We start from the raw sequence: 27,179 nt of genomic DNA, 5'->3' as shown, positions 1-27,179 counted from the left end.
ATGCCCTTAGGGCATGTATGTGTGCCACATGTGCACACATGCACATTTCAGGGGCATAACAGGGTGTCCTTTTTACACCCTGGCACCCTTGAAATTGCATTCTCAATTTGCGATTTTCGAATTGAGAACTGCAAATTGAGAACGTCTTCCCATTCATTCCTATGGGCCTCTAGGCCCATAGGAATGAATGGGGAGGTATTCCTTAGTTGGGAATTGCAATTTGGAATTTGCAATTAAGGAATATGTAGGATTCACAAAATTATTAGCAAATCCAACATACATAGCATTTTGCAATTCTCAAATAGCGATTCTCTAAAAATCGCTATTTGAGAATCGCAAACGTAAGTTTCATACATATGGCCCTTTGGGCCATATGTATCAAGCCTTTTTCCCGTTTGCAAATGGGCAGATTCTCAGAATCTGCCAGTTTGCGAATGGAAAAAAGCCTTTTGGGATGTATCATCCCAAAAGGCCATCGCAAAATAGAGAATCGTATAATTAGCAATTCTCTATTTTGCGAATGCAATTAAGGAATTGCAAATTGTGATTCCTTAAATGAAATTCTGTAAGCACCAGAAATTTGCTATTTGGCCTTAAGGAAATGCAAATTACCACCAACTTCAAGCTGGTGGTAATTTGCTATTTTCTTTAAAAAAGCACTTTTTTGATTTTTTTTAAGTGCCATATGTTGCACATGCATGCCCTTAGGGCATGTGCGCAAAATGTGCACATGTGCATATTTCAGGGGTGCAACAGGGTGTCCATTTGGCACCCTTGAAATTGCATTCTCAATTTGTGATTCTCTAATTGGTAATCGCAAATTAAGAATGTCTTTCCATTCATTCCTATTGGCCTCCTAGCCCATAGGAATGAATGGGAATGTATTCCTTATTTGCGAATCTCAATTAGCAATTCACAAATAAGGAATATGTAGGATTCGCAAAATTTTTAGCAAATCCTACATACATTGCATTTTGCAATTCTCTAATTGCAATTCACAAAAAATTGCAATTTGAGAATCGCAAAACTCTTTTTTGATACATATGGCCCTTAGATCATTGGACTAATAGAGGATTAGATCATGGCCCTCAGAATTAGGAGTAGTCCCAGCACCAGTCCCGGTGGTAAAAAGCCTGGGGCTGAAAATCTATTCCGAGCTGTCCATGTCTTATCAGGTTTCCACGGTTTTGGGAACCTGTACGGGTGTACTCAGGCATCTACGGAAACTTGTTCCTCTCCTATCAATATCCTCACGGCTGTCAATCATTTCCGCCTCTGTCATCTCCAGGCTGGACTATGGGAATGCCCTTTACCTCGGAATTCCCCAGAAGCTCCTCAGGAGACTGCAAGTTGTACAGAACAGGCTCATTTTTAGACTCCCTAGGAAGTCAAGATCCACCCCTCTGCTGCATAAATTGCACTGGCTGCCTATTAAAAAGAGAGTGCAGTTTAAGGGTCTCTGTATCACCCACAAGGCAATTTATGGTGAAGCACCCAAATATATAAAAGATCGCCTGATGAAGTACGTTCCCGGTCGGGTTCTACGATCATCTGAGGCTTGTAGGTTAGCCCCACCCAGGTACACCTCTAAATCCAAAGGGGTTAGAGCGTTTTCTGTCCTCCTCCCGCAGGTCTGGAATGATCTGCCGGAGCACTTGTGGAAGAAATCGGCCTTGCTCATCTTCAGGAAGCTCTTAAAGACTTTTCTATTTAGAGAGGCATTAACAAAACTGCGTAACCTCTGCATCCGCTGCTGCCAGACATTTCTGCTTTAGTGTCTTGCTCACTTTTCTCTAGAAGTGCTTAGAGACCGGTTGTTGATTTGCGTTATATAAAAATCATTTAACATAACATAACATGAACTGCAAAAAACATAGAGTAACAGTTTAAAACAGAAAATGAAAGAACTGAAACAAAGCAATACTGCCAAGCACCATCCAACTCAACAACTGCATCAAAAATCTAACGAGAATGATTAGCAGAGATAATAAACTAAAGGATGATTTCACACAACAACTAAATGTGTTTACAAGCAGCGATCACACCTGTGCACAGATGGTAATTAGACACAAATCCCCACTTCCACAGCAACGCACTTGACTGCAGTAGACCTTTGCAAGTGAAGCAACTGTAGAACCTGTTGTTATGTAAGCAAGAGCTTCCCCATTCAAGCACCTCAGAACCAACCTATCTTCCATCTGGAAGTCGCAGTTGTCTGAGATCCACAAACGAAGTGCATTCGGAAAGACACCTCAGACTTTAATTGCTTAAAATACAGAAAGACATTTTAGGTGATAAACTTCCCTTTTGCCAAGCCAAGAGAGCCCTATACTCTGTTGAAGTCTAAGGTATTTGACCATCCTGTACAATTTCCACGCACAGAGCACTGATGCAATATAAGCTTATAATGCCTTAATGTCTCGTGAATTGTGCATATTAGGCGTGGATCAATTCACAATTTCACGCTTCTTTCTGTAAGACTCAATCATGATCATACTAACATGGCGATTCTCTCCCAGTTCTTATGAATGGCAGAGCTGAGCAAAAACCATTCCCCTCATCAACACAAATGGAGGCCTTCTTCAGCCTCAATGCTACCCTCAAGCACAGTCTAGTACTATGAGCTCAAGAGTATAATCCTGGTGATAAAAACTCATCCAATCAAGAGGTCTGCACTATGAATCAACCCTAGTTCCGCGTACGATCCTGAAAGCCGTAGTTGGAGAATGCAAAATGAAAGAACTATGGTGGGGTTGACTGAACCCAGTGAAGATGATTTTTGAGACAAGATGATCTGATCTTCGTAGCAGATGTGTGCGGAATGACTGCATTTGCTCAGATCTCCTCCTCTGAGAACTAGGTACGTACTACTACCTGAGACCATCAATATGAGTAAAAATAAATGGCCACAATATAATTTTCCCGGGTGGTACAGTGTATCAATGAACAATGTTTACAATCTTTAAGAACAAACTCCTTTACCCCATTTAGTATGTCTTTTTCTAGTTGCATGCTACCAGTAAAATGCTATGGGGGTTATAGCATTTCAAATAAGCTCACTTTCTAGGATAAATTTATGCCTGTTTCCCAATAGAACGCGTGTAATGACAAGTCTGTTGCAACACCAAATTAAACAATTCAGTCTCTCAAAATGATCCTGAAACTCATGAAGCCAAGGTATGTTTTTTTGAGATAATGTGTGGGTAACGTAAGGTATGTTGGTATTGTTTTTTTATTTTATTCAGAAGTATACAAAGACCATTTCATTGACATTTAGATACTTAGGGCCTGATTCACAAAGACAAACGTACACTTTTGTGTAAGTTTCCTTTTTTTTTGTTGTCACGCCCTATGAGTTAATTAGCTAGTCAGGGCGGAGAATGCTGCAAATAAAGAGATAGGACAGGTCTATCTATTTATGTGCAGAGCTCTCCACCCCCACTGCGGAACTTCATCAGTTGTTAACGTACTATTACACAGCTTCTAATCAAACACTAAAGTTGTACGTGGCTTTTAGTACCTTTCTTAGTCTGTGACTTCCGAACATCAGGAGTTTTCTGCCTTTTTATTTATTGATTGATGGTTTGCAAAAGGATTGCAAGCCAAAACACTGGGCAGCAGCAGCCTAGACACTACAAGCAGTCCATTCAACTACTCCACCACCATCAGGCTAATTCACCCCAAGCATGGTTATGTATTATCTAAGTGCCACTTTACAATGGGGAGCTCTGCCCTGCCACCCACCTTACACCCCCAACACGGGTGGATCCTGGCGTGTGTGCCTTCAAATCACTATCACGTCATTAGATCACCAGCACTGGAACATAGCTTCAGGCAAAACAAAGCAACCTCCTCTAAGGATAGTGACTAGTTGTCACTTCCGAGCCTGGTTACTCCCCTTGTTCTTTTGTTTTTTAGAATATGAAGACAAAAATTGGAGGCCACCTCATTTTGGGAGGGCTTGTGCCGAGCACTGACATGGACCCAGCCCACTTAAAGCCATGCTCTAAGACATTCAATCACTGTGGTAAAACACACTCCAAATTCCCTGGTCCAATAGGTAAGCCAATATTACATGCTGTACTGTTTCTAATCAATACATCATTCCCACATGATCAATACTTTACCTCAATAATCCATATCCTACCCCAATACTCTGTAATCACCTGCAATTTTACCTGACCCGACCCGAGTGCCATACATTTGCTGAATATGTGCTAGTTTTTAAAATTCAAACCATTCTGTGCAGGCACTCGATGAACTTGTAAATAGTCTTGATTAGTAGACAATGCATATAATTTTTATAAGGGCACATTCAATGGACTCCTTTTCCTTTTGAGAATTAATCAAAGTCGGATCACCCATTATGGAAGCATATGTATTCACTCCAACAGTGATACTGGTCATATCCAGATGAAGTGTTTCTCTCATAATTCTCTTTTTAGAGAGAGAATGCAAGTAGCAAGAATATTTTGTTAGCTGCTAAACCATTCCAGTAGTGTCTAAGACAGTAAATAATTCTGGTTAGAAAGGCAGGTTATTACCCACAGACATACTCTAGCAAACACAGCTCTAACAAACTCCACAACCCAGGATCATGGTTTATTACCACACAGGAAGTGCTATGGTCGAATTTCAGCCCAGATTAGCCAAACTTTCCTCCTAATGTACACAGCACCTACTCATCAAGTCTCAAACTATATATGCCATATGTTCTATATGCAGTACCCTGCATCCCTTCTGGTCACAAGGACACCCAGGTAGTTAAAAGTCTTCACCTCCTTATGCTTGTTCCCATGAAGATGAAAACTAAGATTAAGAGAGTGTAAAGGTCGTTTTTGTTGTAATGATGCTCAAACCGAGAAACTAACCATAATTAACTGTGGAAATAACGACGGTTTGGAGCCCTTGGGTATCTAGGAGAGAAAGACGTAAGTGTGGTTTCAACAATCGCACCCAAAGTTCAGTCACTTTACAAGGCCGCCCAAATAACCGATGATGGTTGTGTGGCCCAGCAGCTAACTGCATCTCTCTTGTGGCAGTGGGAACTGAGAGGAGCATTTCCAACTCAGTCAATCGATAAAGTGTGTATCACAGTCTGTATGTGATGGAATCATTGAGGACCAATCTGATGTGATGAATGATGGAGCCACGTGCAAGAGAAATTCTCAAAAAAGGCCTCTGTATGTAGCCTTCTTTGGAGAACATGTAACAGGAATACACATCAGAGAAACAGCATATCTTTGTAAGGTAGGAAGTAACTATATCTGAGGTGATCTCCGACTGCATGTTTTTGTAGCGTGTAATAGACAGGCATCCATTGCTGGCTGCTATCTTTCTTGAAGGTGATATTTAATGTTGTCTAACACTACTTCTTCCATAAAGATCTGAGCTTTGAACCGACATAGACATTATGCGACTCTTAGATTGTCGCGATTGAGGTACTAAGCCGTGCATTTTTCAAATGCAAGTAATATTGACTTTCAATAATCCAGGCGAATGGCTCCCTGCTCTACCTTTGTGTCATCTCAAGAAGACAATCTGAAAATCCGAGAGTGACACCCTCTCAGACGAGCCTCCGGGCATAAATATTTAAATCTTACCTATCCCTTGTGATTGGAATTCAGCCGCTCTTCGCAAACAAAAACCAAATCAATCTGCTTAGAGTTCAAACTAGATCCCTAAACAGTTTGCACTATCCATGCACAGATAAGATAAACTTTCTTTGACCCAAGAGATGAAGTTGCCATGACGATCAGAGAGTCCACTTTCTATATTGATATTTTGCTGATGTAACAACAAACAGAACCAGATCTCCAGGCTGATAATTGTGATTAATTAATACTAATATTGATCCTTACAAGCAAGAGACAAGGCTATTAACTTGGAGCCTGAAAAGTCAATTGTTACCTGTGGCAGAGATACTAGCAGCTGATTTTAAAACATAATAAACAAATGTGCTATCTTTATGCTAATTCCTTGTTCAAATGATCTGTCACTTCCCTGAGCACCCCACTTCCTTTGCAGTCGGGAATAAGCATAGATTAACCCATCACTTACTCTCACTTGTCAAGCATATTTTATTTATAAGCGTTGCTACAGAAGTAAGCACAAATCGAATCGTGTTTAATTAAGGTTAATAGAAATGCTGAAGTATTTTCCCCCACATAAGTCGTACCTTTTTGTTCTGTGCGTTGTCACTATCTGTATTCTTAGATTCATTAATCCCTAACATAGAAATGCTGTAGGGGTGTATGAGCGCTATACAAGCAATAAAATGAATAAACAAAAATTAAGACCAGAGAAACTAACATGAAAGCATATGAACAGCAAGACGGGAGAGTATAAACGCATCAATATTCCATCGTTAAAATTCACCCTAAAGGAGGTTTGACGTACGTGATGCATCTTTTGTCTAATGAAACTCAAATATTCCAAATGTATGGTTTTGATGGCCTGGAAAGTCCTGTTGTACCTACATGCTTATGAATGAGCTTTTTGTGTCAGGACCCATGACGCCACACATTCAAGATGACACAATGAAAGAATGATAGTGTCTAACGGAAACTCGTGAAACATGGCCTCTGTGCTTTGCACTACATAACTTAGCCTATGTTGCACATGACACACTTGCACTGTCACAACTGCAAACCTTCTGGGACATTTGTTTTTAAACACAAGTGCATGATTATAAATCAGTGAAAGTGCCACATTCATTCAAACGCATAATCATTAATTTGTACCATAAGGACACATGTGGAGATCCTGTTCCAGCATTTTGGCCAAAGCAGGCATAAAACTGACATGTCATACAGATAGAGGGTTTCATATTTGCAAGATGGTGTTACGGCATCCAACGCGGACCGCTGAGATACTAGGACACCAACAGAGTGGTCAATTTTATTGTGAATGTGTTTCACGTGATTCAATAGAGAAAATCTTGAATGAGTCAAGATTTTATTCTACCATTGCTGGTCCAACGATATCTAGAAAATCCTAGATTTTCACATGTAATATGATTTTTCCCAATTTTTACTTTTCTATTGTTATTACTATTGTATTACACTTTACATTTTGTGTGTACAAAATGCATCAGGCTGTCATAGGCGGTACCCTAATAAACACACGCTGGACTATTGCAGCTCACTTCACTACTGACCACCAGACTGCTAAGTCCACAGACTCCAAAGCGCACCAATGCCAGAGTCCATTTCATCTTTGAGCTGACGGAAATCCAACATGGCACACACAGCCGCCGCCATCTATACTGGTTGCACTAAAGTGACAGAATCAATTATCTGTCTGACTTTAAATGCCTCACCAGTGATGCACCCACCTACCTACAAGATAAAACACAAAAATCTGCCCTGCTTCTCGGTGGCCGTGCCATGCCAATGGAACAGCCCCCCAAGCTCCTGTGCAACCCCAACAACCTCCTCACATCCAGGAGACAATAAAAAACCTGCTGTACCTTCCATTGATCCCCTTGCTCCTCCTTCTCACCGGCCTAGACACAATTTAGTTACACAGTGTACATTACACATCTGTATAAATAAATAGCATTTAAACACAGAAAACATATAGGTTGTAGAGTTCCATAGGAGTGCAAAGCTTTATGGCTTTCCCAGCAATTGGGATAACTGGTGATATCAGCAGCCTTACATGATAACACTTTAGCCTCAGGATATAGGGACCGATGGTGCCACACGAAGGGACATGTATTCACAAGGGGGAGTAAATCCAGACAGATATGGAGGTCTTTTAGATGATCAAACAGTAAAGGAAACAATATTAGAAATCATAACAAACCGTTCCACCTCTTCAGATTCAATTACACCTCTCTATTCTGACACAAGTGTCATTCTAAAAATACAGACACAAATGAAATATCAAATCTATAGTTGTTATGTGCAATAACGACATAATGTGTTTTAAAACAGACATTGGTAAAGCCAATAGGCCTCACTGATGAGTCCTATCGGCTTTGCCGATTTCATGTAGTCACATTGCACAGCAAATGTTTTAAGCCTTTGATGCGGGTTTCCACATCAATATGTAGGAGCATGCCAGTCGTGGCTGGCATGGCTAGAGGGTGGGGGCAGGCACAGGGATGGGGGTTACGGGTGGGTCGCCGGGGAGGTCACGAGGGAGTTTAATAAACAAAAAAACTAATTAATTAATTAATCTTACCTGGAGGCTGGGTCCCATGTCTTCTCGGCTCCTGCTCTCCTGCCTCCGAAAGGAACAGAAATCAGGTAGCCAGGCTCCCTCCCCTAAGCCAATCTCAACACTACAAACAGCGTTGTGATTGGTTGGGAAGGCGCCCATCCCGCGGCTTATGGGGTTGGTATGTTATCTATGCAGGCTGCAATGTAGCCTGCATGGAGAGGGGCAGAGTGCACATGACTGGTGTAGTGGCCTGAGAGGGCCAACCAAACAGTCACTCAGGAGTGAGCAAACTAAGCATGGGCGGAAAATCCGTTTCGCTCGCGGATTTTGCGGATTTTCGGTAAATTCGCAATCCGCGAGATTTGCGAATCTCCCGCAAAATCCGCAAATCCGCGAGCAGCGGATTTCATGGCTTGCTCGCACTGTTCGCGTGAGTTCGCGGCTTCCCAGTACAATTTCACGCCCCGCGAATAAGCGCAAAATTGCAGAAATACGATCTTAGCAAAACTGAAACTACTTACCAGGTTCAAAAGTTCAGGCTCATCATTAGTAGCCATTTCCTGTAGTGCTTCCTGAGGGGCCCCTCCAGAGTTCAGTTGCCAGTTGCAACTATTATGTGACCCTGCTCTGAACCTCAGAATAGTTACACATATGCCACAAAGGTCCTGAATTACAGCTAAGGGAGACAAGCAGGAGCCAGGCTGGAGGTTCAAATCCATTAATCAGCCCCTAATTCATTATTGTCAGTTGGGGCAGGGCAGGTGTTGTAACTAATTTTGCAACAATGAAAGCACTTAGCAAGTGCAAAAGATCACTAATCAGGAAGCACTAAGGAAGCAGGTGCCAGCTAAAAAAATATTCTGTGACACATTAATCAGCCCCAAATTAATTCAGGTCACTTGAGGCAGGGAAGGTGTGCTTGCGTTGCCACAATAATGTACACTGACTGGACAACCAGAGGGTGCTGTGATGAAACAGAGGGTGGCATGGGTGGGCCAGAGGGTGGCATGAGTAGTCAGAGAGTGGCAGTGGTGACAGAGAGTGGCAGTGATGAAGAAGAGTGTCCCAAACAGGCTGGACACGTAGAAACAACAAGTTCGCGAAACTTGCGACCCGACAGGTAAGTTCGCGTTTTGCGAAATTGTACAAAACCCTCGCGAACTGGCAGAAACCCGCGCGAACACACAAAAAAAATCCGCAAATTCGCGAGAATTCGCGGATTTTGCGGATTGTGAGTTCCCAAATCCGCAAAATTCGCGAACGCGAGATTCGCAAAATTCGCCCATGCTTAGAGCAAACGACTATTCCCCGCCCTGCTCAAAGAGCAGAGCAGCATAACCCACCCGCCCGCCTGCAACGCTCAAAGCAAATATAAAATGGTAATAAAAGTTATAACCATTTTATGTTTCTGCTTCTCGCACTGCGAGAAAGAAGTGGGGCAATGCTCCTCTGCCATAGCGGAGGAGCCGCCCCTAGAGCATGCAGCATGCAGGCGCACCTATACAAAATAGCACAGCTGACTTTTCTTTTTACTTACTCATCCAAGTTGGATTGGAACCTAACTTGAAAATGAAGCATGTAAAAGTTGTTAATTTTAAAGCTCTTTGGGGAGGGGAGTGGTAGCAATCAAAGTGGGGAGCAACACCAGCCAAGGAAGCAACATAGGAAAGGGGGCACAGAAGCAAAACGAGAAAGATAGGAGGGGGTGAAAGCAACAATGTGGCCTTGGAAGCAACACGGAGTGCATGGGTGAGGGAGCAGCAATGGGCAAGAGAGAAGGAGGGTTTGGGTGGGTGGAAGCAAAACAGAGAGTACTGGTGAGGGGCAGCAATGGGCAAGAGAGAAGGAGGGTGTGGGGGGGGTGTTAAAGCAACACAGATGGTGCGAGCTGGGGAAACAGTAGTGACAAGCACAGGGTTGAACGCTATATTGAAGGAGAAGGAAGATGCAGATGTGCAGCAAAATATCATGGAGTGCAGGAGAAGAGAACTACACAAAGAAGATAGCTTGAAAACACGCACACTATCATGGAGTGCTTAACACAAAAGGAAAAAGAAGTTCTTGAAAATCAAGAAGTGGAAATCGTGAAAGCAAGCAATCAAAAGAGATGTAAAAAGGCAATTCTCTATGCAAGGACAAAAGATTGGCAAGAATAAGAAGAAGGCAAATGAGAGTGGAAACGAAAGCCAACCAATGGTAAGCAAGGGGCGGAGCTCCTAGCCCCTATATGTTCTTGATGAACCACAGTATGCCTCACAACAGATAATCCTAAAAAAGAGGTAGCCCATTGGCCCATCTGGGCTTTTGATGAAGCCTTTTATACAATGTTCAGAACAAATCATACAATAGATATGAGTTTACATACCCGATATACAGCATCAGGTTCTAGAACTTCCTAGTAAGAAATGTTCAGTGTCACATTTCATGAAAGACATCACAACACAAGCATTCATTATATTGTTTCTTCTACTTTACGCTGGGACCTCCTTGAATATCTCATTCAAACACTGTGCCTATCATAGTATATCAGAGCAATGGGGTTGCTCAAAATTCTTATTCCTTTTTTTATTAATTTTTATTATTTCTAGACATAATATTTATAAAGTTCTTGCATAGTATGACAACTTATATTTGCCAAAATGATTAGCAGTAAAAGGATAGATGCAGCAGAGATGTTGTAACAAACCTATACTAGAAACCGCGTTGACCAGCATTCCCACTGCCAATGCAATCAACACTACAAGACCAGGTCTGAACAATCAATGACGTCATAAACAAATTCCTTAGCACTCATGACATCCTTTTGGGAGACAGAATTGGACATCATGTACACACGCACATACCAGGATCGAATTTGGTAATTCCTTTGTTCATTGATCTCTATAATGTGAAAGTTCCTCTGTATGGAAAGGTTTATTTCCATTGCCCATCACAGCTATAGAAAAGTACCCCAGACCTGTGAGAACGTCCTCTCCAGCTCATGTGACCCCTCGCTGAGCCTTAACACAGGCCATTCCCTCTATCAGTGAATCAGTTCTTGATATTACCGCCTTTCTCCGTTGCATCAACATTCACAGAGGCTTTAGCCTTTAATCAACCACTTCATTCTACCTCGCTACAATTACCTCTGGTTATTTAATTTATATTTTGTGCTGCATTGTCTAAAGAACTTATGAGAAGAGAAAAAATATACAATTACGGGCTAATTCAATCCACTAAGTTTTAGCTATCAAATGTGATCCTTGGCTTCCAGATTCCTACATTGCAAAATATTTATTTCTTTATGTCTTTATGGCCAATTTATTTCAGTAGGGCCAAGCACATCTTAAAACACATTTCCTTCTCATTTAATCACATTTAGGCTCTGAACAGAGGTCACCTAATCAACAAGGGTCCTGCTTTCAACACTTCTCGGTTATTGATATATCACATTAAATTTTGAAAGCACAAAGAAGCTTCTGCAATTTTGATGATTATGTTCATGCCTCAGCGAACAATCTCAACAAAAATAAATAAGAGAATCTGTATTTTTTTATATGGCACCTCAATAAAGATAGCATGGTGTAGGACAGAAATATGATGTGGCACACAAGCAAATGCAAATTACGTCATACCACAAGATAGTTTGCTAACATATAGACCACAAATTTACATTCAATGGAAAGTACATCCTACATTATGGAGCGTTTTTTTCTGTGACAGCGCGTATATAAAACTGGAATTCCCTTTTACACTATAATTTCAAGATTCCATGTAACATTGGACAACAGGTCGTGCAATAAGGTTAGAATCAGTGTAGATTTTTCAATTTCACAGTGCAATGTATGTGTCTTTGAGACTGCCATTTTCGTGACTACACTGGTCTAAATTCAACCACTTTGTTATTTAGCGTTGTTATTTTTTAATGACATATATGTAACTGTTTTTTTGGCCTACATCCATGCCTTTGGAGAGTACACAAGCTCTCTACAAAATGCAGACAGATGCACCTACAATATTGCACTACCACAGTGCAATCTGCTTACTTTGGGGTTGGGACAGTGCTTCATCTTGGAAATAATTAGGTGCGTCCAAAGAATTTTATGGGAGCCCACCACAAGTATAACTGCTTGCCAGAGATACAAAATACCAAAGCTCATAGTCTTGATTTCACCTCATGCCATTTCTTGCCCCACCCGGTACTTCCACAAACTTTATCTAATTTTTAGGTCTCGCCTAGTGACGCAGCGAACGCGCTGCATGCCTTGGCGAGACCTATTGTTGTTGGTTTCTTGGCCCGAAGGGAGACAGGAGGTGTGCACGCACGGCCAGACAGGTGGTGTGAACGTGTACGGCTCCCGTCGTTTTATCATAACATGCACATGGCGCGCTTTCAGTTTCCTAGTGCACAAGCCCGGACAGGCGATGTGCACGTGTACGATCCCGTCGTTTCAGCATAACAGGAGATGTGCACGTGTGCGGCTCTCTACGTATCTACGAAGTTCGTAACGAGCTCTGCATCGCATTTTGCGATGCAGGGCATGCTACGACATTTGTTTTATTAATTAAATTGTTTACTTATCTCCAATTATCCATAAGCCGGTTTTTAGCACCCCCCACCCTGCCCCTCCCCGTCCCGTCTCTCTGCCCCACCGCAACTCCCTCCACAGCCGCGGCTATATTTCCGCGAGTTTAAGGTAAAACATAAATAAAAGGCATTGTCATTTACAATGCCAATAGCTCAAACGTGCGTAAATGTGAGACCTATTGCATTGCAAATGCTTGTTACAGCTTGTGTCCATCACTGCATTCTGCATTTTCGACTATTTAACTATTGTTCACTTCCTACTTCTTTCTTCATTTTCCACCTTCCTCTATTTTACTGTGGGTCAAAGTCTGATGAAGAAAAATAAGTCCCAGTGCACAAAAATGAGTTGGCACTCCCTCTCCATGAAACCGCCGGTACAAGATAAGCACTGGTTGAGCTGCTGCTCAATACATCTTGAACATTTGAAAAAATTAGTGAGGTTTGAGTGTTCAGTCAGGGAACATGGCATATCCTAAAGAAGCTGTCACAAGGGACTACACGCAAAAGGAAAACAACATGGCAGAAGGTACAGAGTGAGCTTTCGATTGAACAGGCGAGGTCTCCATTCACACTTCACCATATCTGCACTCTGGTATAACCGCTTTATCCTGCAGGGCCTTAAATCACTTAGACCAGATTAGATCAATTTCGCGGGTGACTTTATTTATTTGTCTGCATTGTTTGTATGCATTAGATTGCGCTTGGTTGGGGAATTTCTGCTTTTTGAAAAGTATTCCTCCCGGTGCATTATTTGCAGTCGCAATTTGCACCTGTGTATTTTCTATAAATAACATGGATACATTTGTTTGCACAGACCTATGATTCTGCACGAATGTACATTTTTAAAAAAAGTTACCATACATTTATCTGTATGACAAAGCATGACCCTTTTAATTATTAAAAATTATGACGCTGCAATCGCGAAAAACAGCTTTTCCACAATTCAATGTCTAAAAGGGTCACACTTCAATTTACAAATAAAAGCTAGAGAGAATTTGTTAGAGAGGCAATTACTCTCACTTTTGGAAAGTAGTTTATGAACAAAACTTGCTGCCACAAACTGACTCCAAGACATTATGTCCCATTCATTATAAAGTGTGAAAGAAGGCAAAACACCGCCCTTGGACAATTAACATAAATATATGCACTCCATCCACTCTAAGCTATTTATGGCACATGCCCCCATAGCTGATACAATTATATGGATTTAGGAACAGGTTGAAGTAAAGAATCGATTGCTGCAAGAACAGAATGCTTACATTAAGTAAATAAATTACCAAACATTAATTTAGAGAGGCCAAACCAGCTCAGACATACCGTTCTCTTGATGTAATTGAAAGCCACTGCATATCTGCTCCTTTTTGAAATGTAGTGAGTCACCTGGACTGTGCCTAAAATTTCTAAATGGCCATAAATTAATATGTGTCATCTTAAACTGATACAACATGTAAAATATTTTATGGATGCTAGCAACTTTTGATGCTTCTTTAAAATGTAAATCTTCACAGAGTTTTAATGGAAGTAGGTTGATATTGTAAGCATAATTGTATTTTTTTTCTTAATGTATACACATAGCACTCATCGGTACCACGAGGGCCACTTCTAGGTGCTCAAAGGAAAACGAAAGTGGCCAAAAATAAAGATGGGAATGAGTGGGAGAATTAATGTGGGTAGATAATGGCGAAAATATTGAGTACAGTGAAAGAAATACCATATGAACCAACAAGAAATGCATAAATTCACTTGAGAAACAATATCTCAGCCCGAATTGAAAGTCCGTGAAGGATTACATCTGGATGAATTATCAATGAAACATCAGAGGTTAGAGGCTCCTCCAAAAGTGTTAGTCTCACATCTGGTGGGCCTCTATTCTAGAGAAGAGCACCTATGAGAGTGACCATGTGCACTCTGAATTTTTCCTTTTCTTTTGATTTTGAAAATTCTCATTATTTCTTACTTATTGTATTCCAGGAGCGTCGTAAGTGATTGGATGCGGTTACATTTTTAACTGTTCAAACCGTGACAACAGTCCTTGCTGAAGGTCATTGGTGAGATGTCAAAGTGAAGCTACATTAATGCCACAATCATGGTTTCCGGTTTTTACCAATGATTTCATTTAAGATGTTTTGATGTCGAACTGCACATCTTTGGTACCTCAAACATCAAGAACTCCTATATGCACTTCCCTGGTACTTGTACTATTTTCAATTTCTAATATTGTATTCATTTATGCATTCACTTTTGTGTTTTAGAAAACTGATAAAGGGAGGAGTTTGTTTTTAATCACATGACCCAGGCACCTTACAAGACTATTCAAAATTTCAAATCGCAAGTCTGATATTACAGTTGCGGAGTTACATCTATGAATTTCTACACTATGAATAGCATCGTTGATGTTACAGTGGGGAAAAATACACATATAAATTAGGAAGAAAAGCTGGTGATTGGTGTATTTCTGTAATGTTGTTATTTGTGTATTGTTGCATGGATTTCGGTTTAGGGTGATGCTTAATACCCTGCCCACCCTCAGTATCCACCTTGCTGCTAACAGCAATGCAAGTTTCAGGCGCAGACATCAACACAGATGGCTTGGTATTATATCAGTTAGAGCTGAGTTTGTACTTGTGAATGGTCACAAGGTTTAAACTTTGAGATTTACAAATGAATGTTGTGGGTTGAAGAGAAACCACAGCACAAGTCTCTGGCACAACTATGCAGGGTGATGCTGTGCTTGGCCTATTATTTAAATGTTCTTCAATTATTCTGCATTTTTTTAACCTCAGTAACGGCCCTTATATGGAGTAATACACCACTGAATAATTATTGTCACGTGGGTTTACTGTTATTCCGAGGGTGATCAAAATGTTCGTTTATAGGTCTGGTCTTTGAGACAGCTCTAGCTGTCTCACCAACTGTTGTTTTTCCAAATATAATCTTAAATAATATGCACACATTCAGGGGCTTTTAGTCAGTGCACCATCGTCTATTGGTCTAATAAATTGTTCTTCACAACTTGCTTCTGCCCACCAAGAGAAATGTGGCTCAGGGGTTAGAGGCGGCAGACCCGGAAGCTGAGATCAGCCCTGGACCAGGGTTCAATTCCCCGCCTCGGCGGGTCTTGGGCTAAAAATTCCATGGACTCGATAATTCTCGCTCCGGTGCCTTCTTGACTCACGGGTTCACACTCTGCGACTCTGGGCAATAGCTTGCTTAATCTCCACAACGGCCCCTCGCAGTGGGATGCCTGGCTTTCACCTTGTGGATACCCTGCTGGGGTTATCACACAGGGGAATACCAGGACGGGTTCCCTAAGCAAGCGCCGGGAAACCCACTGCGGGTAGCTGTGCGCTATATAAGCTCAAATACATTTACACATTTACACCAAGCTGCATAGCCTTGGGCTGTGGGTCAGCCCTCTTTATCCAATGGCTCCCTTCACTTTGAGTGACTGTGCAAAGCCTGCGCACAATGTTCTCATATTCCTAAAAATTGTTTATTAAATTTCTGTTGCAAAACTGGTTCAAAGTGTGTTTTTTGATGTTATTGTTTTTTACATTAAGCTTAAACGCAGGCTATTTGCCTTCCCCACGCTCCTTTTTAAAGTTTATGTTATGAAATTCTAATGTGACAGGGTAAGATTACAGCTGCCTGTGATTTGAGTTGTTGATTTGATGATTTGTTTTTGTCTCTGTCACAAATAATAATAATAAAAAATGCATGGTGCAACTGAAAGGAGTGTTTCAAAAACATCACTAGTTAAACAGGTATTTTGATGGAGGATTTTTAAATTAAAAATGTTATTACAAGCATACGTCAGCTATGTTTAAGTGATGGCATATTTTATTGTTGTCCTATTCATTTGCGTTGCATATGCTTGCTATAAAAAAATGGCCATTACACCAGCTTATGGAAGCCAAAATTATTGGCTTTATGAAAACTTTTTTTAAATGAGCCAATTTTAATTTTTTTCAAACCTTTTCTTTTAGAGAAGTATAATCAGATATCGAGCAGTTTACTTACTTTCGACTGTTGCAATGTAATGCAATATTTTTAATGCTTAGGGATTAAAATGACATTAAAAGGTTGACTTAGTTTACAAGCGACTTCATTGGACTGATTAGGTTCGCTGCATTGTGTTCTACATCACACCATTGCTATTAACTCTAACACATTTAAATGCCATCCAATTATTCTTTACACCATCAAGTCTTTCTTTTAAAATGACAGATAGTGCACTTTGTCAATACATCTCCTTTGATTAAAAATATGATGATCTCCTGGTTCTAACAACAGTAACCCTTAACCTCTGCTTGTTCCTTGCTTCTGCATCAATAAAAGGCTGCAAGTCGCTCTGTGGTACATAGATTATTAGTGGGATTTATTGTTGCTAGTTCTGCATTACAGTAGATGTTCTTTCATTTTTCTTCACTCTCAACGTTATCAAGTATGTTTCTCAAAAACTAAGAAAGAATGAGTAAAGCCCTCTGGACTAAGGAGAAAATGCACTGTGGCTCTGTCTGTGAGCGAACATAAAATTGGTTCTTCTATCGAATAGCCTGCTGATCTCTAAACGCGCCCCTCTGTTGAACGGCACTTCAAAGCGCTACTCAGCAAACTATGCCAAGCAAAATCAGACTTGATCGTGAAATTTAAGGATTTAGTGCAACCTTGAAATCAGAATTGAGATTTTTTACCAAAAAATCATGATTTATCTTCCTTGCTCAATTTCTCAAAATATAAAATAATGTGGTCATTGTGAAATATTTTGTCAAATCATATCTTCTGGAAGGAAAGGAGAGTGTGTTCTTCTATTTGAGTAAAATGGCATTGAATTCAAATGGGCTCGTTATTTACATAATACCACTCCGGACTGCACCCAAACAATGTTAATGAGGGTTGGAAATCCTTACATTGGCTTTCGCCTGATATGTTATGCTACTTAGGCAGTGATGAAGAATGGGCCCATGCGCCAATGCATAACTATGACTCAATTTTACTCCCAGCATGTTTTTGGCTCTGGTCAATTTCATCCAGTGCAATAACAAAATGTGCCTTTTAGACTAGTGGAACACGTGTAATTGTGAAGGTGGAGTCACTGCACACCTATCAGCATTTCTATAGACAAGTCCATACACAAGTCCAAGAAGAACTAATAATGCACTTGTCTTCAAGAAGCTTGTGCATTGTATTTTACATGGTGGGATCTCAGTCATGTTCTCCTGTGCTCCTAACATGGTCACAGCTGAGACACCACAATAAGCACATGTTCCGCGAACCTCTAACTCACCAAGCAGGTGTTTGGCATTTCTAAAGTGCAGACTTGCTCCGTTTTCCCTCATCGTGAGGCTCATGAAAAACATATGCACTGGACTAATATTTCAAATATTAAATGAGAGTCCAATTGAAAATATCTGCACAATGGGGTGTACCCATCTGCACCCAAGGAAAGGGGTTTGGCATTTGATATGAATTACCCTTTGAATCGTCACCACTATGGTGCATTCAAATACAAATTAAGATTGAAATGTGACTATTATTCCAAATGTATTTATTTGAAATGATTTGATGCTAAGGGAAGCATGTGGCTACAGCAGGCTGACAATCCGCTTCTCTTGTCAGGTATGGGAAGGCTTACAAGAGCTAAAAGATGTTTAACTCATTCTCAGACATATTCCATCCCAACACCCGCTTGGCAAAGAAGAATGTAGATCAATATTTCTTTTGTCACGAAAGTCACCCGTAAGTATGTGAGGCCATGACGTCCATAAGTAGACATCTGCCCCATGGTTTCCACCCTTGGTTCCTCCCCTTATATCTTGCAATCCCACCCACATTCCTGCATATGGATTCTACTCTGTCTCTGAAGGTCAGATGGTGGCGCACAAATGTGAAGTCAGTCAATCAGATTGCTTCCCAGTATATCTGCATGATCCAGAATTATCAAGGCGCCTTAAGTTCTCCTGTACCCCACCAGCTTCCCTCCTATTCCTTGAGAACAGAGCGACACTACCTCTGGAGTCTAGCCTCATATTTCACTGATAGCCCACATTTGTCACAGTTCTCATGCCCCTGCCTTGCCTATTTACACTCGCCACTTGCTTGGACCTCACATCTACAGAGCGAAAATATTCATCTCTGGGCGAGCATGAAAATCAAATCAGACTTGAAGACGTGTAGTCTTACATATCATGCACAGTATTGGTCTAACGACAAAAGGTTTTATGAAGCCATTGCTGTGTGAAGTGCAGCTGATAAATAATTGTTCTTTCTCTGTTAACAAACCAACACAGGGTATGTGGAGCAGATGATAGGAGAGAGTTTAATAGTAGGGGTGTTTGCTAGTAAATGTTTAAGTGTTTGCAAGGAACTTAACATTAGTGTGACACCTTTTCTTTGCATTCCCACATTTAATAAATGCGGGGAAAGAAGGGATGTGTCCAAGATGACACAATATTTCCAAGGAAGAAAGCTAGGATTGGAACCCAGGTCTCAATGAACATTTTCTGACGTGGACGCTATTTCACATCAGAGCTTTAGGCCTATCACTGGTTATGGAAAGCACTATATAAATACTAATGTAATAAAACACAGTATAACAGCAACATAACAACCCAAACAGAAAGGAACAATTGCACTGATATTACCTAAACATACTAATGTAATAAAACACAGTATAATAGCAACAAAACAACCCAAACTGAAAGGAAAAATTGCACTGATATTACCTAAACATACTAATGTAATAAAACACAGTATAATAGCAACAAAACAACCCAAACTGAAAGGAAAAATTGCACTGATATTACCTAAACATACTAATGTAATAAAACACAGTATAATAGCAACAAAACAACCCAAACTGAAAGGAAAAATTGCACTGATATTACCTAAACATACTAATGTAATAAAACACAGTATAATAGCAACAAAACAACCCAAACTGAAAGGAAAAATTGCACTGATATTACCTAAACATACTAATGTAATAAAACACAGTATAACAGCAACAAAACAACCCAAACAGAAAGGAAAAATTGCACTGATATTACCTAAGTCCTCCTTCTTTCCATCAGATAACCTCTCTTTCCTCTTTCTGTCCCCCATTAGCATTTTGAGGCAACCTAATGGAGGCCAGAGTGCTTTAGGAGCAAGCAACGTCACAACATCATGTTATATTCTTTCTCTTTAATACGCTTGTTCCTTCCTTCCTTCTGCCTCAATCTCATGCTCAGCCTCTCTGTTACCTCACAGTGTTTTGAAGTTAAAGCCACCTAACAGTGGTACAAGAACTATACAAACCACTAACACGACGCAACACGGCATCTTTCACCCATAACCTTCAAAACTACAACTGTCTCATATAGAACAATCTAACTGGGAAGTTGTCCCACACAAAATATTGATAGTAAATACCACTTAAAGCACTACACATGTGCATCCCAAACTTTGGGGCACAAGTCATCTATGAATACTGGTACCTAACAGTACATATGCTGTGGTGTGAGCAAAGAGACGACCCTACTGTCAATAAGGCAGAAAATGTCCTTCCTAAAAATAGCAGACGCATGTTTTGTGTACACATGTGTATATTCCACATAATCCCTCATGGGAGCCTCTACAGGGGACAGTCTGTGAAGCACTTAGGAATGAGGCCAACAAAAATGAGCTAGGAGTGTCTTAAACTTTGACTCAAACAAAACTGAACAACTCTTTTGAGTCTTTCCTCCAGTCATTGTGTCCTTGTGACTTCACTCTGTTATTTTGGGCTCATACTTATTCACACATCACGTGTTTTGTTTACACTGAAAGTGTACTCGATACTATAGTAACCCGATAGTAAAAATAACTGAAGTCTAGAAGAGAGGCACACAATATAACATCACAAAGAGGGTTGGAAAGCCACACATTCTTTTACTATGCACAGTGAATGAACTTGTCTAGTTTGTGTGTGTGGGCGGTGGCAACGACTTAGGTTAAAGCAGCCAGCACATAATTCATCTGCCACTTCTCCCAACACATGTCCAATCCAAGCTTTCTGCTCAGCAAGCTCACAAACCACTGTGCTGCACTAAGTGTGACTGCAGCAGAAGCCACACAGGTCAGCCAACTCATTACCAGACCGCAGACAGCCACAGAGACAGAGAGAGGGGGGAGTAAAAGAACAATAAAACTGCACATACAACACATTTGCTAATCGTACAGAAAGGCATCAGTAAAAAAAGCATCATCACTTGTGTCATAAATTTTACAGCCCAGCCACAGAATGGAGCGCAACCTGGGCAATTTATTGGCATATTGGCAGGAGGTGATAAGGCTAAAAACAACAAGAGGCAGCAGCTGGCGCGGGGAGATGGCCTGATAGCATTGATATGGGGCTGCCATACAAAACACCTCTCCCCCTATCAGCGCCTTTTATCTAACTGATGGCGGTAATGGGAGTTGAGAAAGAGACTCCTATTTGAAGGCGGAGGGAAGGGAGAAAGTGACATGAAACGGGGAGAAAAATCTGAATTTTCGCGACAAAACATAGGGACTAAAATACATAATTTATCATGGTATTATCGGGAAATCCAGGCAGTCCGCTCTAATCACGGAGCACTGAGTGACTATTTTTTGCCTTATCATCCAAAGTGGTGGAAACGGAGAAGGAATTATCAGGCTCCTGCAGATTGCTGGGCTGGAATTTTAATGGTAATAATCGGGTTTCTGATGCCGTATCTTCCCCGCTTATCTTTCCCATTATCGCCCCTTATCTGGCCAGTCATCAGAGCAAATTAATGGCGCTCTTTCAGCGTCGCCTTTTTTATCGCTGCCCGGAGAGCACCCAAGGGGAGCGAATAAGCAAAATATTAAAATGCTGCATAAATCACAATTTCAGATAGCGGGGAACTGTATGCTGGAGGAGGAGAGAGAGAAAAGCGATGCCCAACAACCTTTTTGTCCTTTAAATTGACTGTCTCCGGAGTCCTGGGTATGCAGGGACTTTTTGCCTGCCAGACAGCTCCATTGTGTCAGCTCCGGCTGTAGTACTTGGCCAGTGAGTAGCTCACAGCGCACGCGCCTCACGTGCAGCGGCGCGCGACTACTTTCTCTATTTCTGCTTAGAAATATGGACCTTTAATATCTTTTTCCAATATCTCTCCTAATAACCCGGTACCTATGTGCGCCCATTCTCTTTTCTCAAATATAGTTTGAGTAGCTAAACATTTTCTAACATTTTCTTTTTTGTATTCCTTGAAGGTGACTAAATTCTAACTTTGGAACACATACAACGACTGTGGAAAATGCAAATATGTTCCTTCTGTGTCTTAGGTAAAGGGTAAACTCGATGCTGCAAACAGCAAGGAGGCGGGCCAATGCTTAAAACTGAAACAAATAACTGGATGAAAATTAAAAAAAGAAATACCTAGGTCATGTTAAACAAAGACACATCCAAACTTAAGCTCGAAATCTTACGAGGAGTCTGTATAGAGATTTGGCGCATGAAATCAGAGGCTCCCTTGATGACATCACTAGACCTTGTGGGAGGGGCAAGACGATAACAACCAGCTGTCCTGTCAGAACTTGCCCTGAGTACTAGCATCATCAATGCTACGGGCTGCTAGGGGTGTAAGCAGGGGGGTGGGGGGTGCAAATCAACATAACATTAAAATGTTTGAGGCGAATCTCGGGTCTCCTGATCATAATTACACTTTGCACACACTTTTTGTGAGTGCCTTCACATCTAAGGGCGCAGTGTTGGAATGTTGACTAGACAGCTGTCATGACAATGTTATTCTTGTTGTTGATAATACCTAGAATATATAAGTACCCTGTACAAGCGAGGGGCTACCGTGGAAGCCTGAATAAAATGACCACACAGTCTCTTCAAGAAGGCCTAGAAAGATCATTGGATCTAAAAGAAAGGTTTTACAGGCCTCCCCTCACCTGGCATTTTGCACAGACAAAAGACTCTCTGTAACATTCTCTTGTTCGATTTTTTTTCTTCAGATGAGGCTAAAAGGAGGATTGTCTCTGTCCTTCTAAAGTTGAAAGTATAAAAGAAAGTGTATGCATATTTAATGGCTATAGAGTTTCATTTCATGTTGGACAGTAGTTTCAAAAGTAATAATTCAAGAAAATTATATCATCCCAGTAAATTATGCACTTTTAAACACTAAGAAATGTAATAAATAAATAAAAAATGTAATGGAGTAGTATTAAAAATATCTCGGCAGTAACTTTAGTTAATAATTCTAGAATGCCACCAAGTGATTCCAGGGACATTATAAGTGATGCACTTGGTATTTGTTATATAAGGAAAAGCAAAGCCATGTGTCTGCATAATCACGCCCACCATAACTTGTTTGATTTTATGATAGTGCTCATTTTTATTTTTAAGTATTGGTGATTGTAAGTATTGCCCCAAAATGTTTTTTTTATTAACTGCTAATCCTATGTTGCCCATTTGAAGGGCAAAACATGAGCAATATACGCCCCAGCGATAGCAGAGTAACATATAACGTTTGTTGTAATTGTCTAGTGAAGGAGGTGACCTGATGCACTAGCTCACTGCTTAATAGTCCTTTTGTGAGACATGTTTCGTCTGTCAATGACAAACGAAATAAACGTGGAACCTCACTGCCTACCTAGTGCATGCTTGCAGACACATATAAAGGCATCTACACACATGCATATGTATACCAAGAGAGCTACAAATGGTGTTTCTGTCCAGGCGTTTCATGTATATGAGGGCTTTCATCTAATAGAGTGTGCCTGTGTACGTTAGAGTTTGCGAATGTGAGAGAGACTGTATATTTACATCTGCATATTAATGTCTATATGTGCACACACATCCACACACACACACACATGTGAGGTGTTCGAATAAATAAACAAATATACATGGACGTGGATGTACATATATAGATACATAAATATGTAGGTACATATACGAATGTCTATCATGCCTATGTGCATTTATATGTCTGTGTAGAGCAAACATAAATAGTCACATGAAAACATGCTCTCTCTCATTATCACACACACATATAAAGATTTTATTAAGAAGCCACTCATATATGTGAAGTGCACAAAGGGCAATCCATTAGATATTCATCTTTCTTCATGTGGCTAAAGTGTTTTACATTGTGCTTTAACTAACATGGGTGTTAGAATAAATGCATTTATGTGTAAAGGTGAATGGAAAAACACTATGTGTGTTTGTATTTGTACATATATATATATATATATATATATATATATATATATATATATATATATATATATATATATATATATATATATATATATATATTTATATACAGTACATATATCTTTAGCTATATATCTATCTATAAATCTAGATCTATATCTATCTATATATGTATATCTATTTATCTATATATATATATATATATATATATATGTGTGTGTATATATATATATATATATATATATATATATATATGTGTATATATATATATATACATACACATATACATATTTCATATTTTCTACCTGCCTATGATCAAACATATGGTTTATATGGGTGTGCTCGTACATGTACACAAATTCCTACATTTGCCAGAGTGTGTATTTGTTTCCGCGCAGCCAATACCACACAAATGGAAATTGATTATTCCAAAAAAGGCCTCGTCTCCCCAGAGCACTATTTATCGTGAAGTAGTGTGCAGGAATTAGTAGGGGCACAGACATGCAGAGCTTGTTACTTGCAGCCCTTCTCAATTAATGACCAGACTTTTATCTGCCAATGCATTATGCGGATGCAGAAAAAAACATTTAATGAAGTTAATTGGGTAGATAACATAGTAGGCAAAAACACAATCAGATGGCCTTTGAAACATACAATCAATTAATGCGAATTGTTTATTAGTGATAAAAGCACCAACCATCCACTATAAAAAGAAGTCATTATTCGCCACCAGGGTCCCTGTCAGATACCCTAAGTGTGGCAATGCAATAAATCCCGTATTGACTTTTACTTAATGAGACAACACCAGGGCATCTGCGAACCTCGGAAGCCATGCTTGTATTGAATGTTTGCACTCGAGAAAAGTTCACTGGGTCCAGCGGTTGGATCAGGAGTTTCAATGAAGTCGTGCAGACCTATGCGTTAGATGCTGTTAGATGCTGTTGGAATGGCTGGTTCGTCGGTTCCCTAAGGTTGACGGGTTTATAAAAGTCCTGATTGCACCTCGTGGCGAACATGGTACACCCCAACTACTTTCAAAGGAACCAACCCACGTCTTTTAAGACAGCGTACACGCGTGTGGTAACCTGCTGGTAGCTGCGTGCAGGGGGTGTCAGACTCAGAACATACAATACTAACCCAAGGAGTAACACCGCAACATGGAGCGAATCTGAGAGGAACCTGCCTCCCTGGGGAGGATTTACTAAAACACAACACCAACTCCAACTGAATATTTACATTAATTACCGAGTCTAACACAACCTAATCTATTACATTTGCTTGGAATTTTTTTTGAAGTGCATCTGATGTTGTATAAAGTGTGCAGTGTAAACCTCCAGGCCGGAAGTGTTGCTTAAGTTCCAGGGTCTGCTGGCGGTGCCAAGTATGCAGCTGCGAGGGAGCACAGAGCCCAGCCCTGCCCCATGAGGGGGCACACCTGTCACGCGCCACAGCGGCCACGCTCCGTCATAGAAGGGTGGCACTGGAATGGTGAGGGGACAAGACAGGCAAGTGCGTGGGGGCGCGGACAGAGGCCACAATCCACGCTTATACCTCTGCTGGAGCAGTGATGGCGTGCGGTGTGAAGAGCCCGTCGTCTCTCGGGAGCAGCCTTCAGATTTCAGCGGACGGGGGCTCTGCTCTGCCACTGGAACCGCTCTAACAAGGAGCGCCGCTCTCAGCAACTTTGTTACTTTAATACGAGTGCAGAAGAACTTTCTGCTGCTGCTTAAAAACTATGCGGGGCGAGTGCATCAGCATCGCCCACCACCCGCGACAGCCTTCAGCGCTGAGCGTGCGCTTGTGTGTCCCTCTATCTATAATATATACTATGCGTTTAATATATACTACACACACCGCCCAAATACAACTGAAAGTTAGCCACTCTGATGTTACTTGCAAGACATGGTGTACTGAAAAGAATCCGAAATATAGACACCGAAGGCTCTTTGCTGAAGCCACAGATGCAGATCAGGGCGCCTAGAATGCTCCCAATTCTGAAATTATAGATAATGATGAACCATAAGTACCAATAGGGTCTCGCTGTCCAAAGCGCTTGATCGGCGCTTCTCTCAGACAGCCTCTCCCATGACACTTTGGATTTAAAAGAAATCACAACTTTGCGCACCCCGCGGATGCTGGGCTCACCAGACTCACGAGGGTTCCTTAAGTTGCTCTACAAAGTTAAAACTATGTGTCAATGGTCTCTGCAGTAAAAGTGGTAGTTTAGAAGTCTAGCGCACAATCCACTCCGTAAACTGTTGAAAAAAAGTAAGAATATATATATAAACAATTCACAAGCAAGCCAGCCAAGGGACTGGAGAGGCGCTTCTGGCGATCGTATTTAAATCAGTGCTGTTTTCATCTATGGACGCTCGTCAGCCGTCCCTCGTGCGTTCTGTTCTATAATGCCCCCCCTCCCTCCACACACCCCCCAACACCCGGTGGGACTCACGTTTGATCTGCCGGGGCTTGCTCTGCTTCCTCCGGGACATGCTTCTCCCCGTGTTCCAGGTGCGCGAGGGACAGATCGACGCGTTTATTTCATGGAGTGCTCGATCGATGGCTCGAGATGCAAAGTCATATGATATGGAATGACAGAGAGCGGCGCGGGGCGAGGGAAGGAGGGAGAGCGAGTATGAGAGAGAGTGAGTGGGTGGGTGAGTGAGGGACCGAAAGAGAGAGAGGGCGAGCGAGGGAGGAGGGGGGCTCGAGGGAGGCGGAGGCGCTCGCGGAGTCACATAGCCTGCACGCCGTGCTGCTGTCACCCCCGAGGTTGGGATCTACTCGGAGACGCTGATTACTGGAGTGTCTGGGGCCGGGGAGGGAGCACGAGACATGCCAGTCAGTTTCAAACGGGAGAGGTGGGATGCACGCGACAGGGGAGGAAGAGGATGGGTGCCTTGCCATCAAACAAACAGTGATTGGCTGGTTCAAAAAAAGAGCCGGCATACAAATATTGATTGCTGTGTGTTTTATGACACACGTGAGGCTAGGGCTGACAGACTTTCATACAGACAGACTCCTGTTTTTATAGGAGCATATCATCAGATAAACCTTTGGAAATATCATTATCTAATTTGTCTCGGATAACTCGATAACGGCAATTCTTTTTCCCCTGAGCCTTTACTTGTACAGGAGAGCTCACCGTGTTTGCTTTAACGGGTTTCCCTGTTTCCCCCTTCTTTGCACCTGTGAAATAAAATGCACAACTTTCAAACAATATCTTGGCGGCTTTAAATAGGCAGAGCA

The 27,179-nt window shown here is 41.2% G+C and overlaps 1 protein-coding gene across 1 annotated transcript in view; it reads right to left on the bottom strand.

Annotated features, from left to right (window-relative positions):
• The window catches only part of ZFPM2 (zinc finger protein, FOG family member 2), a 604,418-nt gene extending 577,885 nt beyond the window's left edge, over positions 1–26,533 (bottom strand). Inside the window, exon 1 of the mRNA XM_086966105.1 lies at positions 26,383–26,533. Coding sequence (XP_086822231.1) covers positions 26,383–26,422 — 40 coding nt within the window. The 5' untranslated portion in view covers positions 26,423–26,533. The remainder of the gene's footprint in view (positions 1–26,382) is intronic.
• Between the last annotated feature and the right edge of the window lie 646 nt (positions 26,534–27,179).

Source organism: Lissotriton vulgaris, chromosome 4_1 (genome assembly GCF_964263255.1).
Source record: "Lissotriton vulgaris chromosome 4_1, aLisVul1.2, whole genome shotgun sequence".
Taxonomy (NCBI): Eukaryota; Metazoa; Chordata; class Amphibia; order Caudata; family Salamandridae; genus Lissotriton; species Lissotriton vulgaris.
This window is presented reverse-complemented; position numbering and strand designations above follow the sequence as displayed.